Source organism: Pelophylax lessonae, assembly GCF_965119305.1.
Source record: "Pelophylax lessonae genome assembly, chromosome: 4".
NCBI classification, from domain to species: domain Eukaryota; kingdom Metazoa; phylum Chordata; class Amphibia; order Anura; family Ranidae; genus Pelophylax; species Pelophylax lessonae.
In genome coordinates, this window is record NC_138771.1 from 130,428,343 (window position 1) to 130,446,893 (window position 18,551).

Consider the following 18,551-nt stretch of genomic DNA (forward strand, 5'->3'; position numbering starts at 1 on the left):
TTGGAGAAACATTTGTGAACACTTTAATGCAGAGCGACACTTCAGGTAGATAAATGGCGCGTTTTTTTTATATAGGTGTATACATCACACCGGAGGAGGGACAGGAAACGATTTCCTAGATACGCTGACTCCTCCGTTGTGGTCCTGTCAGCGTTCTTTCCAGCCATGTGATAGAAGCATGTGGTCTTGCTTCCTCTAGTCTCCGCCCACACTGGGCGTCCATTATCCTGGAGTCTCGGGACCATGACTCATATTGAAGCACAGCTGTTTTAATGTAACCGAAGTGACGAGGGTAGGTTTTTCTCACGGGTAGGTAATTCTCACGGAACATTTTGTTTTAGCAAAATGGGCGGAAGTGAGATCATCAGGCTGCGCGCGTCCGGTGCATGATGGGAGGCGTAGTTTAGCTGTGTCACTTCCGGGTGCAGCGTAAACAAAGGAAGTGCTTGGAGGTGAGTGCTCTCCGGGGTTAGGATTTGGGTTTTCTGGGCTCTCCCTGCTCTGTCACATAGCATTGCTCCACAATGGGGGAGATGTATATACGGGGGACATCCCCGGCTCTAGCAGTCTGCTGTGTCATCACATAGATGGTAGTGGGCAGTGTCTGTCTTGTGTTATACTTCCTGTTCTATCTCTCCATCCAGCCAGAGGTGAGATGGTGGTCATACCTCCATACTCCCACAGTCCTTGTCCTGACAATATAGAGTCATCATCTTGGAGCAGCTGTGCCTGGTGACCAATCAGCTTTTTACTTTCATTTTCAATGCTTAAAGCGGAGCTCCACCCAAAAGGGAGCAGAGTACCTGTCAAAACCAGATCCCACTCCCACATCTGTATAACATCGCTGCAATTGTGATCTTTGAAATTACCAGCCCCTCCTCCTTCCCTCCGCTGCCTTCTTGGAGACACACAGGACCCAGAAGACAGTGGGACCATTCAGAAAGCGCAAAACCAAACAAAATAATCCCCACGCACACATACAAGATACCCGGCAGTTCAGTGATGCTGGGTGCTGTTAGGGTTGCCACCTCATCCCTTTAATCCAGAACACATATTACTTACACAGGTTCTGTGGCTGAGTAGAGTGGTAATTAAACTCACTTAGTGCCTTATGTGCATTATATCAGCCTCAGAACCTATGGAATTCCTGTGTGTCCTGGATTAACCACTTGCCGACTGCCGCAAGTACATATACTGCGGCGGTCAGCCCCTCACAGGCAAAGTGACGTATACATACGTCACTAGCCTGTGAGGCTCTGGGGAGCGAGCGCGCGCCACCGGAGGCGCGCTCCCGCGCGGTCACGGACACCCCCCCCCCCGCGCGTGTGACTGGCGGACACGATGTCCGCCGGTCACTCGCCGATCGTCGGTGCAGAGGGAGAAAGTCAGGCGGCTGATGTAAACAAGCCGCCTGTCATTCTCCCCTGTGTAGAAACAGTGATCATATGGTTCTACTATGTAGGACCGTTGATCACTGTTCCTACACCTCAAGCCACAACCAATCACAGTTAGAATCACGCCCCTAGGGACACACACAGCCCCTCCCTCTCAAAAAAATGTAACCCCTTCACTGCCAGTGTATTTTTACAGTAACAGTACATATGTATAGCACTGATTACTGTAGTAATGTCACTGGTAACCCCAATAGTGTCAAAAATGTCAGTCAAGGGTCCGATCTGTCCGCCGCAATGTCGCAGTCCCGCAAAGAAAATCGCAGATTGCCGCTATTATGCGTTAAAAAAAAAACAACAAAAATGACAAAAATCTTTCCCTTTGTTAGTAAACGCGATAACTTTTGTGCAAACCAATCAAAATACGCTTTTTGCAATTTTTTTTTACCAAACATATGTAGCATAAAACAAATTGGCCGAAAATGGTAAAAAATTTTGAATATATGAATTTCATATAAAAAAAATGTGAAAAATATTGTTATTTTTGCAAAATTTACGCTCTTTTTTTTGTTTATAGCGCATGATCAAAAAATCGCACAGGTGATCAAATACCACCAAAAGAAAGCTCTGTTTGTGGGAAAAAAAGGACGTCAAATTCGTTTAGGTACAGCGTCGCACGACCGCGCAATTGTCCGTTAAATTCACGCAGTCCTGAATCGCAAAATAGGCCCTGGTCAGGAAGGGGGTAAAATCTTCCGGGGCTTAAGTGGTTAAAGGGATGAGGTGGCAACCCTAGGTGCTGTAATGACCATAGTTTGGAAACCGTGAATACTCAAAGTGAAGCAATGCCTTCAGTACACCAAGGATTCCAAAGGGTCCAAAGCTTTATTCTATGGTCACATAAATATATAGCAACGTTTCAGAGCCACACGGGATCCTTCGTCAGGACAGGTCACCTGCCTGATGAAGGGGCCCTGCGTGGCTCCGAAACCTTGCTATATATTTATCATGTGACCATAGAATAAAGCTTTGGGCCCTTTTGAGGAATCCTTAGTGTGCGGATGACATTGCTTCATTCAGAAAGCGCGGCAGAAAACTCACGCATGCGCAGTAGGAAACAGGCTGTGAATCCACAAGGTTTCACTTCCTATTTCCCTTAGTGTAGATGCACCCAAAGTCAATTTACAGATCGGCTTGGGGTGCCAACATTGCGGGGTCCCTAGACAGGTAAGTGTCCTTATTAAAAGTCAGCAGCTACGGTATTTGTAGCTGCTAACTTCTTTAATTTTATTTTTTCCCAGGTTGGAACTCCTCTGTAAAGTAAAACTGAAGACGTGCTCAGCTCCCCCAGATTCTGTCTGTTCAAGTTTTAATAAATTTCATTCATATGAATTGAGCTAGGTTTACATTGCTGCATTTTATGTGGATGCGTTCGCACAGCACAGAGCAAAAGAAAGTCTCCAGCACACAAGGGTCCCATTCCGGAGATTTTTGATGTGCTTGTGACATTCTTTTTCTCTGACTTGACACAGTTCCAACCCCCTTTTACGCACATCCATTTCTGCAGGAAGGTGTGCGTTGGGAAAAGTGCGTTGAAGGGTTGCACAGGCACAGCAGCCCATTTATTTGAATAGGCTTCTTTACCTGCGGGAAACAAACGCACCCGAAGGGCCACCTTACATCACTACATGGTGCTGTGGCACCATGGGATTTGTAGACATTTGGAAATGCACTGCATATTTTGATCCATAGGGTTGTCATTAAGAATTAATAGCATTCCCATAAGTCTGCTGAAGAGCAGCGCATTTTGTCTGTAGGTACAGGAACGCATGCAATTTACACGCAGACCCGCATATGTGTGAATCTAGGCTTCCACTGTATAAATTCTGCTCTCTTTATATGCTGCCCCCTGAAGTAATGTCACTGCATAACTAAAGTATGACTAAAGGCAACATTTCTTTTTTACTTTTAGAAGGATTAGAACACCTGTTAGTTTTTTATTGGTACTTCTGTTTGCAATAAAAATGGATTTCCCCTCTCTATTTGTCCTGTTTACTTTTATCACTGAAAGTAAAATACAATTTCAAATGTTTGACTGTCATCTGAACAGTAAGGCCATTTTTACACTAAAAGCAGGAGTTTGGGGCCCTCTTTTTTACTCTCCTCAAATTCCTAGTAAAGCAGTCTGCAATTGATAATATGGACAGCACACAGTACTATTCACGTTATCAAAACATGAAGCGTCGCTTCACATTGCTGCGTTCAGAAATTCAATTTCATGTGGAATTTGGAAAGATTTAAAGCATCTCAACTCCTTCCATCAAGTCTATGGTAATGCATCATAAGTGCGCTGGCACACGATTGGGGAGCGTGGGCCTTGTTTACAACAGCCAGAAAAAAATTAGGCATCTGGGGTGCGTTTTTAAGGTACGTTAAACTCAATGAACAACTTGCATTAATGCTATAGGTGTGCTTGTTAAGCATCAGTATTTCGAGTACGTATGAGCAAGGCCTAGTAGAGGGGAAATCTTCCATTGGGGACACTAGTTCTGGTGACCCTGGTAACACCTCAGGACTCCTTCACTTTGAGGGGATTTCCTCTCACTTCCTGTTTTGGCTATGGGACCAGAAGTGAAGGGAAAATTCCTCAATAGGACGCAGATGGCAAAAAGAAACAACAAACTGACAGGTGTTGCAACCATCCTTTACATTTTTATGAATGGGCATAGTAAGGGTTTTTCAAAGTTCAGGGTTTAAAATAGGATTTTAGAGTATACATATTTAAAGCGGAGTTCCGGGCACAAAATCGACCTAATCGTTTTTGTGCCCATCCGCTTGGTCTCCTTCACCTGAAAAGGAATTGGAAAGTTAGGTTTTTTTTTTTTTTTTTACTTACCTTGCAATTCTAGAAAGAAATACTCACCTATTTTGCACTTCCTCCCTCTGTGGCCGCGGCCCGCGCCGTCACTTCCGGTTTGCAATGATTCCTGGGAGCTGAACGTCATCGCTCCCAGGAATCAATGCGACGGCACCGGCCCCGCTCGTCACTTCCGGTGCGACGCCGCATTCCCTGCTAAACAGCTTCTGGGCATGCCCAGAAGCTGTGGAGGAATGCGGCGCCGCACCGGAAGTGACGAGAGGGGCTGGTGAAGGCGCATTCTGGGAGAAGAAGACACGGAAGAGGACGCAGAAGAGGATCGCGCTGGCTTCAGCTGCCCACAACAGAGATGGCAACGCTGGAGAAGAAATTTTTCTTCTTGCAGGTAAGTGCGAACCGGGACAGATCAGAGGCTAGCCATTGTGGAATGCACTAGCCCTGACTGTCCCGGGGGTATATTTATTGAAATTTTTGTTTTTGTGCCCGGAATTCCGCTTTAAGCTGGTAATATCTGATTTTTTTTATTTTATACTTTGCTTACATTCTCTTTATTATGTAAGTATACTTTTTTATTCTGAACAATAAAAAAAGTGTGTTATTTTCCTAAACAGCTAGAAGACATTTACAGATTGATAATGTCGGAGCTCCATATATGTGTCCAGCTGGCTGACCAGCCCCTCTCTCCAAAATCAATTGTCCACCTTCCGGTCGAGTCTGCGAGCAATGGGAACGCTACATGTGGCCATCGAGTGTCATTTGTGAAACAGCTGATCACCGCCACCCTACCAGAGTCACTTCCTGATCCAGAGCTGATTGGTGAGGAATATACATCATTTTTAGCGTACACACTTCGTATTCCTTAAAGAAAGTATTTTGTGATTATTTATTTTTTATACCTGTGATGTTCTACATAATTTTTTATGTCTTTTTGTTCAAATACATACATATTAAATACTGGATGTGTTTCACACTATTTTCTATAATTATAAGTATCAATCTTTAGGTATGCTAACTCTCCTATACTCCTTTCCCCCTGGCAGCAGAGTTTTTGCAGAAAAAAACGCTTGATGCTTGAAAACCTGTGTAAGGGGTTTAGACGTGTCAGGCGCTTAGGTTTTCCTTTCATTGGCCAGAATAATAATTTATTCTAGACATTGAAATGAATTAACGCTCAAGCACTAAACGTGCCTAGCACTTAGGCGTGTTTACATGCGTTTTAGGCGCATCAAGCCTCTAAACTCCTCTAAATGCCTCTTTGTGCATGTACACAAAATAAATAAAATAAACCTCCAATATTAAACTTCCTGTTTAGGGTGAAGTTCCGCTTTAAATATACATAACTTTTTTTGTTCTGTTTTTTTTGGAACAGTTTAAGAATAGTTATGCTTTTCTTCCACTTTTACCAATGCATCTTATTTTTGTCTTTGAATTGAAAAAACCTAATCATTGGTATGCTGCCTGTTTCTATCCAGATCTGGTCCATTGTGGGAGGCGTCTTAGAGATGATCAGACCTTGGAGTTTTATGGTGTCCAGTCAGGAAGCACTGTCCACATTCTGCGTAGAGCATGGCCTGAACCAGCTCCTCGGCCTGGTGGGTATCTTTGTTAGATTGAATACTGTATGTTGCTTTGGTTTAGTTTTTCCACATTAAATTATACACTCATCAACCTGTTGTATTTCTCCCTTTTCTTCCTGCAGAGCCAGTAGATAAGATAGCTGCTAGCCGTGAGTTCCGGGCTCTGCACACAGCTTTACATACCAGCTCTACCTACCGTGATGCTGTGAGTACTGGCTACAGCTCAGGTTTCTGTACTATGGCCTAGGTGCTCTCTCCTGGGTAAACTGGTGCATCTCATAAAATTAGAATATAATCAAAAAGTTAATTTATTTCAGTAATTTAATTCAAAAAGTGAATCTCATATATTTTATATAGATGAATTACACACAGACTGATATATTTCAAGAATTCCTTTCTTTTATTTTTGATGATTCTGGCTTACAGCTAGTGACAACCCACGATTCAGTATCTCAGAAAACTAGTATATTATATAAGGCCAATAAAAAAAAAAAAGATTTTTAATGCAAAAATGTTGGCTTAGTGAAAAGTATGTCCATGTACAGTATAGTATGCACTCAATACTTGGTCGAGGGGCTCCTTTTGCATTAATTACTTCATCAATGCGACGTGGCATGGAGGCGATCAGCCTGTGGCACTGCTGAGGTGTTATGGACCAGGTTGCTTTGATAGCGGCCTTCAGCTCGTCTCCATTGTTGGGTCTGGTGTCTTTCATCTTCCTCTGGACACAGATTCTTTATGGGGTTTAGGTCAGGCGAGTTTACTAGCCAATCAAGCACAGTGATACCATGATCATTAAACCAGGTATTCGTACTTTTGGCAGTTTGAGCAGGTGCCAAGTCCTGCTGGAAAATGAAATCAGCATCTCCATAAAGCTGGTCAGCAGAGGGAAGCATGAAGTGCTCTAGAATTTCATAGTAAAGGGCTGCGCTGACTATGGACTTGTTAAAACACAGTGGACCAATACCAGCAGATGACATGGCTCCTAAATCATCACTGACTGTGGAAAATTTTGCATTTCATTTGGGAATTAAGGTCCCAGAGTCTGGAGAAAGAGTGGAGAGGCACAGAATCCAAGTTACATGAGGTCCAGTGTGAAGTTTCCACAGTCAGTGATGATTTAGGGAGCCATGTCATCTGCTGGTGTTGGTCCACTGTGTTTTTTCAAGTCCAAAGTCAACCCAGCCTTCTACCAGGAACTTCTGGAGCACTTCATGCTTCCCTCTGCTGACCAGCTTTATGGAGATGCTGATTTAATTCTCTATATCGCACCGCATTGATGCAGTAATTCATGCTAAAATAGCCCTGACTAAGTATTGAGTGCATACTATACTGTACATGGACATACTTTTCAGTAAGCCAACATTTCTGTATTAAAAATCCTTTTTTTTTTTTATTGGTCTTATTTAATATCCTAATTTTCTGAGATACTGAATTTTGGGTTTTCACTAGCTGTAAGCCATAATCATCAAAATTAAAAGAATGAAATGTTTGAATTATATCACTCTGTGACACATCTATATAAAATATATGAGTTTAACTTTTTGAATTGAATTATTGAAATAAATAAACTTTTTGATGATATTCTAATTTTATGAGATGCACCTGTGTATACATTTTAAAAAGGCAGTTTATTTAGCTACTGCTTTTTGTGGAAATGCAAGTTTCTGCAGACAGTGCTTCCAGAAACTATTCATAGCGCTTCACTTTTTCTACATTTTGTTATGTTACAGCTTTATTCCAAAATTGATTAAATTCATTATTTTCCTCAAAATTCTACAAACAATAATGAGAACGTGAAAGAAGCTTGTTTGAAATCTTTGCAAATTTATTAAAAATTAAAAACAAAAAAAAACTCACATGTACATAACTATTCACAGTGTTTGCGCAATACTTAGTTGAAGCATCTTTGGCACCAATTATAGCCTCAAGTATTTTGGAGAATGATGCTACAAGCTTGGCACACCTATTTTTGGGCAGTTTCTCCCATTCTTTTTTGAAGGACCTCTCAAGCTCCATCAGGTTGGATGGAGATCGTCGGTGCACAGCCATTTACAGATCTCTCCAGAGATGTTCAATCGGGTTCAAGTCTGGGCTCTGGCTGGGCCACTCAAGGACATTCACAAAGTTGTCCTGTAGCCACTCCTTTGTTATCTTGGCTGTGTGCTTAGGGTCATTGACCTGTTGGAAGATGAACCTTCGCCCTAGTCAGGTCCAGAGCGCTATGTCTCTCTACATTGCTGCATTAATCTTTCCCTCATTCCTAAATAGTCTTCCAGTTCCTGCTGCTGAAAAACATCCCAACAGCTTGATGCTGCCACCGCCATGCTTAACTGTAAGGATGGTATTGGCCAGGAGATGAGCGGTGCCTGATTTCCTGCAGACATGACGCTTGCCATTCAGTCCAAAGAGTTCAATCTTTGTTTCATCAGACCAGAGAATTTTGTTTCTCATGGTCTGAGAGTCCTTCAGGTGCCTTTTGGCAAATGCCAGATAAGCTTTCATGTGCCTTTTTACTGAGGTGTGGCTTCCATCTGGCTACTCTACCATACAGGCCTAATTGGTGTAGTGCTGCAGAGATGGTTGTCCTTCTGTAAGGTTCTCCTCTCTCCACAGAGAAACACTGGAGCTCTGTCAGAGTGACTATTGGATTCTTGGTCACCTCCCAGACTAAGGCCCCTTTCCCTTGATCGCTCAGTTTGGCCGAGCTGCACGCTCTTGGAGTCCTTGTAGTTCCAAACATCTTCCATTTACGGATGATGGAGCCCACTGTGCTCATTGGGACCTTCAATGCTGCAGACATTTTTTGTACCCTTCCGCAGATCTGTGCCTCAATATAATCCCGTCTTGGAGATTTACAGAAAATCCTTGTACTTCATGGCTTGGTTTGTACTCTGATATGCACTGATAACTGTGGGACCTAATATAGACAGGGGGGTGCCTTTCAAAACCATGTCCAATCAACTGAATTTACCACAGTTATGGGACATACACACTATAAGATTTTCTGAAGACTTTTTCCTTTAGACTTACCAAAACTGCGTGATGCTATCATGTCAATATGAACCAAAATCTCTGAAGAATGTTTTCAACACCTTATTGAATTTATGCCACAAAGAATTAAGGTACAGTAAAACCTTAGATTGCGAGCATAATTTGTTCCAGAAACAGGCTTGTAATCCAAAGCACTCGTATATCAAAGCAAATTTCCCCATAAGAAATAATGGAAACTCAAATGATTTGTTCACAACCATTTATTTATAATTCCTTCAGTTTATAGTCCATATAAAAAGATTATAGCAATGTGATGGGTTGTGTAACCATAAAATATTCATTCACAAAAGGGATTAGAAGCAAAATCCAGTAGGAGCTACAGAGTATAAAATGAGAGAGGCGCCTCTAAGTGTAGCAATATGGTTACATTTAATGAAGATGCAACATTTAGAAACTCACATGGTTGATGATTAAAAGAGACACATCTAAGAATACAGGCATCCGGGGTAAATCTGTCCACATAGACCATCCTCCTCACCACTGTCAGTCTGCAGTCGTGACCAGGAGGACTACCCTGCAGTAGAGCGATCTGAAAGCATGGCTTGAAGCGCAGTGTGAAAGGGAAGACGTCAATGGCGGTGCGGAGGATGATCTATGTGGACAGCTTTACCCAAGATGCCTGCATACTTGGATGTGCCTGTTTTAAACATCAACTATGTGATTTGCTAAATGTTGTACCTTCAATAAATGTAACCATATTGCTAGATTTAGAGGCGCCTCTCTTCTCTTTTATACTCCGTTGTGACGTGACGCTCCTCCTATATCAAGACATCGCTCATTTATCAAGTCAAAATGTATTAAAAAATGTTGTCTGTCTTACAAAACGCTCTCAACCAAAGGTTTTACTGTAGTTCTGAAGGCAAAAGGGGGTCCAACCCGGTACGAAACGAACAAGGTGTACCTTTTATAAAGTGGCCGGTGAGTGTACATAAATTATTTGTAGATTTCAAGACATGCAGAGTGGAAAGCAACCTAGTCGTAGTTTTAGATTAAAGCCTAAAGTTCACTTTTTCCAGAAATCGCTTATGCACTTAAACTGTCTGTCTAGTTCTGTAAAATGTTCAATAATTGTATTGTCCTTACTGTAGGCCATTTGGGCAGCCCCAGAAGCCTGGCTGAAAAACATCCAGTTAGCAACCACTATGTCCTGCCTTGTTGTAGGTCGGACATGAAAAAGATTGGAAGTTCATTCCCATCATTACAGAAGTGAAAAGCAATGTTTTTTGCTTTCTAGCATCAGGGCAGGACATGGGGATTGCTAAATAGCAGACTCAGAAAGACTACAGGTAAGACAATAAAATGGATGGTTCTTGGTTAAAGTTTACAATGAGCACAGGTAAAGTATTATTACTGGTTCTGTGTCACATCCATGCTTCTTTTAGGCTTTTAATGCAGAACACAAAACTTGGCTTTGTGTCATTTCATTATTTTCATTCATCTGCCTCCATTGAACTGTGTTGTTTTCTTGTGCAGGTTTTTAAGTTACTTGGGAGCCGTGAGTCTTTGGAGCAGATAGTTGTGGCTACACCTGGCCTGAGCTCTGATCCTGTAGCTATGGGTAAGTCTTGAAGTTAATTAAAAAATGAACTAAATGATAGAGGAAGACCTTTATCCAGGGAATTAGTCACATGATGATGTCACAGTTAAAATGATATAATTTAAAAATCAGCCACTAGAGGTCACTTTTGCCATGGAGCTGTGTGTGCTTATTCTACCGGGGAATAAACCGAAGACAGACCAGGGTAAATTGTCTGAGTGTTCTCCCTTTAGTGTCATACAATGAGAAATCTTTTCTCAATTTACAGGGGTTCTGCAGGATAAAGATTTGTTCACAGTGTTTACTGACCCCAGCATGTTGGACACGTAAGTATACATTTCCAGGATTTTTTTTTTTTGTGTGTGGAGTGGGTTATTTGTATTTACAAAATTTACTACTTGTTTACTAAGAAGTAAACATTGATAAAAAGAAGATATCAATGTATAGTAAATGAGCTGAGATAAAGAAAGTAGAAGGCAAGTAATGAAGTGTGTGTGTATTTATTTTTTTTTTTTTCTTGTTACCTGTATAGTAACAAATAGGAATGTGTCACTTTTAACAATTTTGTTAAACAAATAAACAAGTTGAATCTGCCAGTAAGACCCCGTTCAGACAGGGGCGACTGGACTTGATGGGGCGACCTGTGAAGTCGCGGTGCACTCTGTGCACCGCGACCTCGGCGCGACTTGCACGGACTTCATATCATTGAAGTCAATGCAAGTCGCCTCCAGGTCGCCCTAAAGTAGTACAGGACCCTTTTTCTAAGTCGGAGCGACTTGTGTTGCTCCTATTACAACGGGTCCTGTGCTAATCAATGGCGAGCGACCCACCGCGACTTGTCAGGCGACCAAGTCGCGCTAGTGTGAATGGGGTCTAAGGGTCCTTTCACACTTTTTTTATTTTACGGACACGGATGACACTTGTGTCATCCGGTCCGCATTTCCGTTTATCATCCCATCCGTTTGCCGATGATAAACGGAGATAATGTATGTCTATGGGATTGCAGATGTCAACGGATGACACCGCTGACATCCGTTTTTGTGTGCATTCCGTTTTTTTAAACGGAAGAAAAATAGGGTTCTCTTCCGTTTGAAAAAAACAGAACTGATCGGAAAGGACACAAATCGGATGCCAGCGTATGACCATCCTCTGACATCCGCAAATCCCACTGACATGCATTATGTCCGTTTTTCATCCGCAAAAAAATGGGATGAAAAACGGACATATGGACCGCCCGTGTGAAAGGACCCTAACAGTGCTTTCTCTTGCACGCCGACAAAACTAATTGCAATTAAGAAATGTTGTCAGCCTGGTGTGTGTGAGGTGAGTGTGTGTGAGTGTGTGTGTGTGTGTGTTCCTTCAATGTCCCATTAAAAGAGAAGTATGGCTTCTTTACAAAACAATATATATATATATATATATATATATATATATATATACACACACTGCTCAAAAAACTTTGAAAACACATCAGATCTCAATGGGAAAAATATCCTTCTGGATAGCTATACTGCTATGGACTGGGCGAAGACAAACATTTATTTTATTAGGATCTTGCATGCTACCAAAATACACTGCTCAAAAAAATTAAAGGAACACTTTGAAAACACATGAGATCTCAATGGGGAAAAATATCCTACTGGATATCTATACTGATCTAGACTGGCTAAGGTGTTAGGATTGAAAGGATGCCACGTCGTTTGATGGAAATGAAAATTATCAACCTACAGAGGGCTGAATTCAAAGACACCCCAAAAATCAAAGTGAAAAAATTATGCAGCAGGCTAATCCATTTTGCTGAAATTTTAATGCAGCAACTCAAAATGGCCCCCACGTGTTTGTATGCATGCCTGACAACGTCGGGGCATGCTCCTAATGAGATGACAGATGGTGTCCTGGGGTATTTACTCCCAGATCTGAACCAAGGCATCACTAAGCTCCTGAACAGACTGAGGTGCAACCTGGCAGCCTCAGATGGTCCAAAACATAATGTCCCAGAGGTGTTCTATTGGATTTAGGTCAGGTAAGTGTGGGGCCCATTCAGTGGTATTAATTCCTTCATCCTCCAGTAACGGGCTGCATCCTCCTGCCACATGAGGCCAGGCATTGTAGCGCACAAGGGGGAATCCAGGACCCACTGCACCAGTGTAGGGTCTAACAATGGGTTCAAGGATTTTATCTCATACCTAATGGCAGTCAGGGTGCCATTGTCTAGCCTGTAGAGGTCTGTGCATTCCTCCATGGAGATGCCTCCCCAGACCATCACTGACCCATCACCAAACTGGTCATGCTGAACAATGTTACAGCCAGCATAACGTTTTTTTTACATCTGTAACGTGCTCAGGGTGAACCTGCTCTCAGCTGTAAAAAGCACAGGGTGCCAGCGGCGGACCTGCCAATTCTGGTGTTCAATGGCAAATGCCAATTGAACTCCACGGTGCCGGGCAGTGAACACAGAGCCCACTAGAGAACGTCGGGCCCTTAGTCCACCCTCAAGAAGTCTTTCTGATTGGTCAGAAAAATTCACACCAGTGGCCTACTGTAGGTCATTTTGTAGGGCTCTGGCAATGCTCATCCTCTTCAACCTCACACAAAGGAGCAGATACTGGTCCTGCTGATGGATTAAAGTGGAGTTCCACTCAGTGTTTTTCTCCTCCCCCACTCTGGTGCCACATTTGGCACCTTTCAGGGGGGAGCGGGTACCTGTTTTTGACATGTACCCTGTCCCCACTTACGTCGGACCTTGCAGCAGCGAGGTACATCAGAGGTTTCGGCCCCCTACTCCTCCCTGTGCTTACAGGCCAATTACAGTATGTGTAGCTGCTGACTTTTAATTTTTGGAGAGGGGGGGGCGGAACTTTCAGTACCAAAAGCGGTAACCCACTCGGGATTACCCCAGAACGTTACTCACCTTCCCTGGGATCCCCCGCCGTCCTCCCTGTCCTCCTCACAGTCTCTCCGCGCTCTGTGCACGGCCGATTGCCGGCACTTGCCTCCCTGTGAGCGTTGCCATGCGGGGGGTGGAACCGGCGGCAAATTTAAAAGTATAAATACACAAATGACATGATACAAAGCTGTGATCCTAACGGATTACACTATATCATGCCATTTCACCACAGGATTGCACCTGGTGACTTTTTCAGTGCTCTGCCTGTGCTTTTCCAGTTCTGTGCCTGGAAAATAGAGAACGACCATGGCGCCCAAAAAGCGTTTTTTTTTCGCAAAATCGCTTTTAGACAAACTGGAAAACAGCGATAGCGAAACTGAGTTACTTGAAGAACTGAGCAATAGCGATTCGTGGGAAAATTCGTCATCGGGTGCGGAAAGTGATGACCTTGACGATTCTGATGTCTCTTTCTGGCACATAGCTTGTGGAATTTGGGAAGTATATCAAATGATTCTTCAGAATTTCCAACAGAGCGATGTGCCAGAAAGAGACATCAGAATTGTCGCTGTCGTCACTTGCCATACCTGATGACGAATTTTCCCACCATTTGTAAAACCATTCCTGTTTTGGAGGTCTTCTCATTGTTTCCCATCTGGAGCACTTGTTGTTCATTTCGTTAACACCAATGCAGCTGAAACTGATTTACAACCCCCTCTGCTACTTACTGATCAGATCAATATCCCAGGAGTTTAATTGATGCTATACTCTGATTAAAAAGTGTTCCTTTAATTTAAGTCAAGTCATTTTTTTTCAGTTGGGTAGAGTAAATATTTCTGTCAAGTTTTTATTGCTGTCTGCTACCACATTGAGAAGGTCTCACCTTACTTCCTTCTGACAGAAAGTTAGGGGAAATTTTCTCAAAAGGAACACCGACTGCAAATAGAAACCAGACAGATTCTGTCCTCTTCCCACTTTGTCCAGAGATAAAATTAGTATTATTTTTTTTTTTTTTTGGCTGAGGTTGAACTTGGCGGTGAAGAGGATTTTCTTGGCTCCACAAAAGTTAGACAAACTACATTTTAAAGCCTCTGAAATTAAAAACAAAGCATATCCCTCTTTAGCAGTGATGGCGAACCTTGGCACCCCAGATGTTTTGGAACTACATTTCCCCTGATTTACTGGACCAATAAGAAAAACAAAAATCGAATTTCTTTATCAATTTAGGCCAATATATATTCTGCTACATGTTTTTGGTAAACAAAATCCCAATAGGCGTATATTCATTGGTTTGCACAAAAGTTATCACATCTACAAACTATGGGATAGATTTATGGACTTTTTTTTTTTTTTTTTACTGTTAATGGTGGCGATCAGCGATTTTTAGTAGGACTGTGACATTGCGGCAGACAAATATGACACAAAGTGACACTTTTTGGGGACCAATGACACCAATACAGCGATCATTGCTAAAAAAAAAAAAATGCACTGTCCCTGTATAAATGATACTAGCATGGAAGGGGTTAACATCAGGGGCGATCAAAGGTTTAAGTATGCTCGTAGGGAGTGCTTTCTAACTGTGGGGGGAATGGAGGCACTAGACTAGAGGAAAACAGAGATCCATGTTTCTGCTCAGCAGAAAAACAAGATCTCCATTTTCCTCTGTAACAGAACAGCTGTCTGCCTTGCTTACATAGGCAGACTACCATTCTGCCTCTCCTTAAAACGATAGGCGGGGTTCCGGAGGACATCGTGGCCCCCCCCGGACCCGCTGATTGGCTCCCGCTGTGTCCATCACAGCGGGAGTGGGGCGCGCGCCCCAGATCTTGTGCACAAAATCAAGTACATGTACATGTGGAAAAAAATCTTTTGCTTCTCTCTGCTGCCCAAGGTGAATTAACTGATATACTGTATAGCAATTCTCTGCACGAGAGTGGCTGTAACCCACTGTTGGAAGGGCAGAGCTATGAATATGTCAACCTGTAATTACAAGCTGACAAGTAAACTGAAGGTTTGCTGTGTTTTTGCATGGCAGTCTCCTCTTTTACCCTTTTCGAGCTGAGCTACACGTGTTTGCCAAGTTAATATATGCCTAAACAAGTGGATAGCTTTCAGAGAATGCAGGAAGCTTTATCAGAGGGAAGACTGGTAAGATAACCAGATATTTCTGGATCTTTTAATGTCAAATAAAAAGCAGAGGCACAGAATACAAAATAAGGTTTAATGTGGGTAAAGTGATTTTTTTTTGTGTCCCCAGACCAATTTAAAACAATCCCAAATATTTTAATGTCATTTGAAATATTTTTCTTAGATTGGTGGCCTCACACCCTGCACTAGTAAATGCCATAATACTAATTCTGCATTCAGTAAGTGGAGCTTCATCTCTACCTACGCCAGATGGATCTGCCCACACTGTGCCTCCGGCAACCTTACACATGCCAGGTATGAACTGCCAGAAAAGCCCAAGGCTTTGTAAATGTGTTTCAGTGCATTTGTGTCTTCTTTCCCTCTTCTCCTTGCTGTGGACTGTTTAGACTTTCTTGTATCATACAATCCCTGTGATTTGTGACATAGAGTTGCTCATGTTTGCTGTTATCATGTTTCCTTATTCTGTTAGGTGGGTTCTTGTTTGATGGTCTGTCAGATGAAGAAGATGAATTTCCACAGGTAAGAGGATAACTGGTTGCCAAAGCTATGGAATTGGAAGGAGCCATCTACAGTGAGAGTTCTATATAAATGTGTATATTTTACACATCTTTCCATCAGGCCTCTCGCTCTGGATCATCTAGTACTACTGCTGGTCCCCGTCCTGCTTCACTTGGGTACACAGGAGCTTCAGGACCCCGGCCCATTACTCAAAGTGAACTGGCAACAGCATTGGCCCTTGCAAGTACCCCAGAAAGCAGTTCCCACACACCCACCCCAGGAACACAGGTTAGCATATTGTCATAATTACACATTTCTTTATTACTAGGTTTGAGCATACAATTTTTTATAAAACATGTGTCTTAGACTGTAATGCTTTGTATTGCCATTTGAAATACTGTATGCCAAACTTTTTAAAATTTTGATGCAAAGAAGATTACACACCGGGAAATGTTTGTTTATTTCATAGGGTCACTCTTCAGGGACATCTCCAATGTCCTCAAGTGTGCAGTCAGGAACACCCATTACAAATGACTTGTTCAGCCAAGCACTCCAGCATGCTCTGCAAGCCTCTAGCCAGACATCCCAGCAGGTAAGTTGAGTGACAGAGTGCTTACACTTTGAATGGAAAGACCAATATATATCCACTATTATATACTTTACTTGTTGGGTGACCTATAGGAGTCCAAGGTACACCTGATGAGTGCATTACTAAAATTCTTCATAAAAAAATCTTGTCTTATTTAAGTAAAAGGATAAGTTAACCTTTTGGAAAAAATAATAAATGCATATGTTTTGCAGGTAAAAAAATGTGCATTTATTATTTTATTTCCTAAGGAGCATGCAGAGCATTGCACCCGCGATCAGCAGATCGCAAGAGCAATGCCAGGCTCCTGCAGACTCAATGGATAGCTATCTGCCTGTACCTCGAATACGGTCAGGCAGTTACTTGAGAGCAGAAAAATCAATGCATTGCGAGAGCGCTCACCAGCTCCCTTGCACTAAATTGAGATCTACAAGCTGTCCGCTGCAGTGGATGATCGTACTTGTAGGAAACTTTGAATGAATGATGCAGCCATGAGGACTGAGCCCTGCACAGCCGTGCTGTTTTCAAGTTGTGACAGCGGGGACGGGGAGAACATGCATGCTGAACATGTTACACTCTAAATACTGGTGTAACATGTCCAGAAATGTGAACTTGGACTTTAAGGAAAAAACACAACCGCATCATTCCTATAGCACAACAGCCCTCATTTATGGGGGGTGAATGCATTTTTTTTCTCCTTTTCTCCTTGTAAACCTTTTTAAAAATGAGGCAAACATAACCATAAATAATGCCCATCGACCTAGCGCTTGTATGCTTCATGAGTTTGTGTTTGGGTATTTGTAATGTTTGTAATTGTATGCATCCGTAATCCACTGAAGTTTTTGCCTCTCGGGAGTGCTTTTTTTCCTGGCAAATGGTAAATTCCTGTCCTAGGCTGCAATGAAACACATTTAAAAAAAAAATCTTACTTTACTGTACAACATGATTTTATATGGTTGCAAATACCTTCTATGTAAAACTGTTTACTAAGTAAATTTCTGATTGAACAGTGCAATGACACGTACTACAGTCTGTTCTCTGTAACCCTGCTTTCGTTGAAAAAACAAACCAAGAAAAAATTGAAAGTCAATTTTAAAATTTAAAGCCTCGTACACACTACTAAGTGACTGTTCAGGTCGGAACCACTTACTAACAATCCAATATTAGTACAGTGATCTCCCCCTGCTAAGCTATTTTGTTCTGCCATGGGGAAGCCCCCCCGCCAGAACACTCCGGTCAGCTCTCTCAGCCATTGGTCAGCCAGTTTCTATTGAACAGTCTGGTGCCGTCCGACATTCGGCCCCTGTGTACTAGCCTTTATTGGCCTACAATGTTTGTTGGGTCTCTGAGCTGCAGTCAGTAGTTTGGGAGGAAGGGGGAGGGGCTGCTGCACCTTACAGACTAGGAGGAGATGCAGGTGAAATGAAATAGATGTAGAGGCTTTATCATTCTTTTGCTTATGCAGTGTGATTTTATTCTCTCTTTCAGAGCCAATGGCAACCTCAGCTCCAACAGCTATGGGATATGGGTATCCGGGATGAGGAGCTTAGTCTGCGGGCTTTACAGGCTACTGGAGGAGATATCCAGGCTGCCCTGGAACTTATCTTTGCTGGGGGTGCATTGTAGTGAGACCTGTTTTGAGTAAAGCTAATGGAAATCGTTCTTTTCTTAAAGCTCCACTGAATCCTATTCTGTTGTGGGGATAAAGGGTTGTAAATATGGACTTGATGTATTTATTATATAACTTGAGTGTTAAATAAAGTGTTATGCTGTAATAGTAAATTTTTGCATGCATGCAATGTTATGAAAGCAATGTTCGTATGTAAACTATACACATAAAATGCGACTGCAGATTTAGAGAAGCAACAACCCACTTCTTTGTTAAAAAAAAACTAGAACTCGAGTTGCAGAAGAATTCAAACACGTAGCATGTCTCTGTGGCGTCCCATTGTATGGCAGGTATAATGGCAGACAGCACAATTTATACAAAAAAAAATG

The 18,551-nt window shown here is 42.4% G+C and overlaps 1 protein-coding gene across 2 annotated transcripts; it reads left to right on the forward strand.

Annotated features, from left to right (window-relative positions):
• The first annotated feature begins 344 nt into the window (after positions 1 to 344).
• On the forward strand, positions 345 to 18,335 carry UBL7 (ubiquitin like 7). 2 transcript variants are annotated; one of them, XM_082254210.1, is made up of 11 exons: positions 345 to 452; positions 4,885 to 5,085; positions 5,742 to 5,861; positions 5,969 to 6,051; positions 10,374 to 10,458; positions 10,706 to 10,763; positions 15,633 to 15,763; positions 15,939 to 15,988; positions 16,088 to 16,255; positions 16,437 to 16,559; positions 18,042 to 18,335. In XM_082254210.1, the coding sequence occupies exons 2-11, from the start codon at positions 4,905 to 4,907 to the stop codon at positions 18,177 to 18,179; spliced, it is 1,137 nt and encodes a 378-aa protein (XP_082110336.1). In that variant the 5' UTR covers positions 345 to 452; positions 4,885 to 4,904; the 3' UTR covers positions 18,180 to 18,335. The 2 variants fall into 2 exon arrangements, with proteins under 2 accessions (XP_082110336.1, XP_082110335.1); XM_082254209.1 differs by having other exon boundaries at positions 356 to 452; positions 4,881 to 5,085.
• The last annotated feature ends 216 nt before the right edge of the window (positions 18,336 to 18,551 follow it).

Coding starts and splice junctions, on each gene's coding strand:
- UBL7 (XM_082254210.1), top strand. CDS start 4,905: ATGTCGGAGCTCCATATATGTGTCCAGCTGGCTGACCAGCCCCTCTCT. Junction 5,086..5,741: donor TCCTGATCCAGAGCTGATTG/GTGAGGAATATA, acceptor GTTTCTATCCAG/ATCTGGTCCATTGTGGGAGG. Junction 10,764..15,632: donor GACCCCAGCATGTTGGACAC/GTAAGTATACAT, acceptor TATTTTTCTTAG/ATTGGTGGCCTCACACCCTG.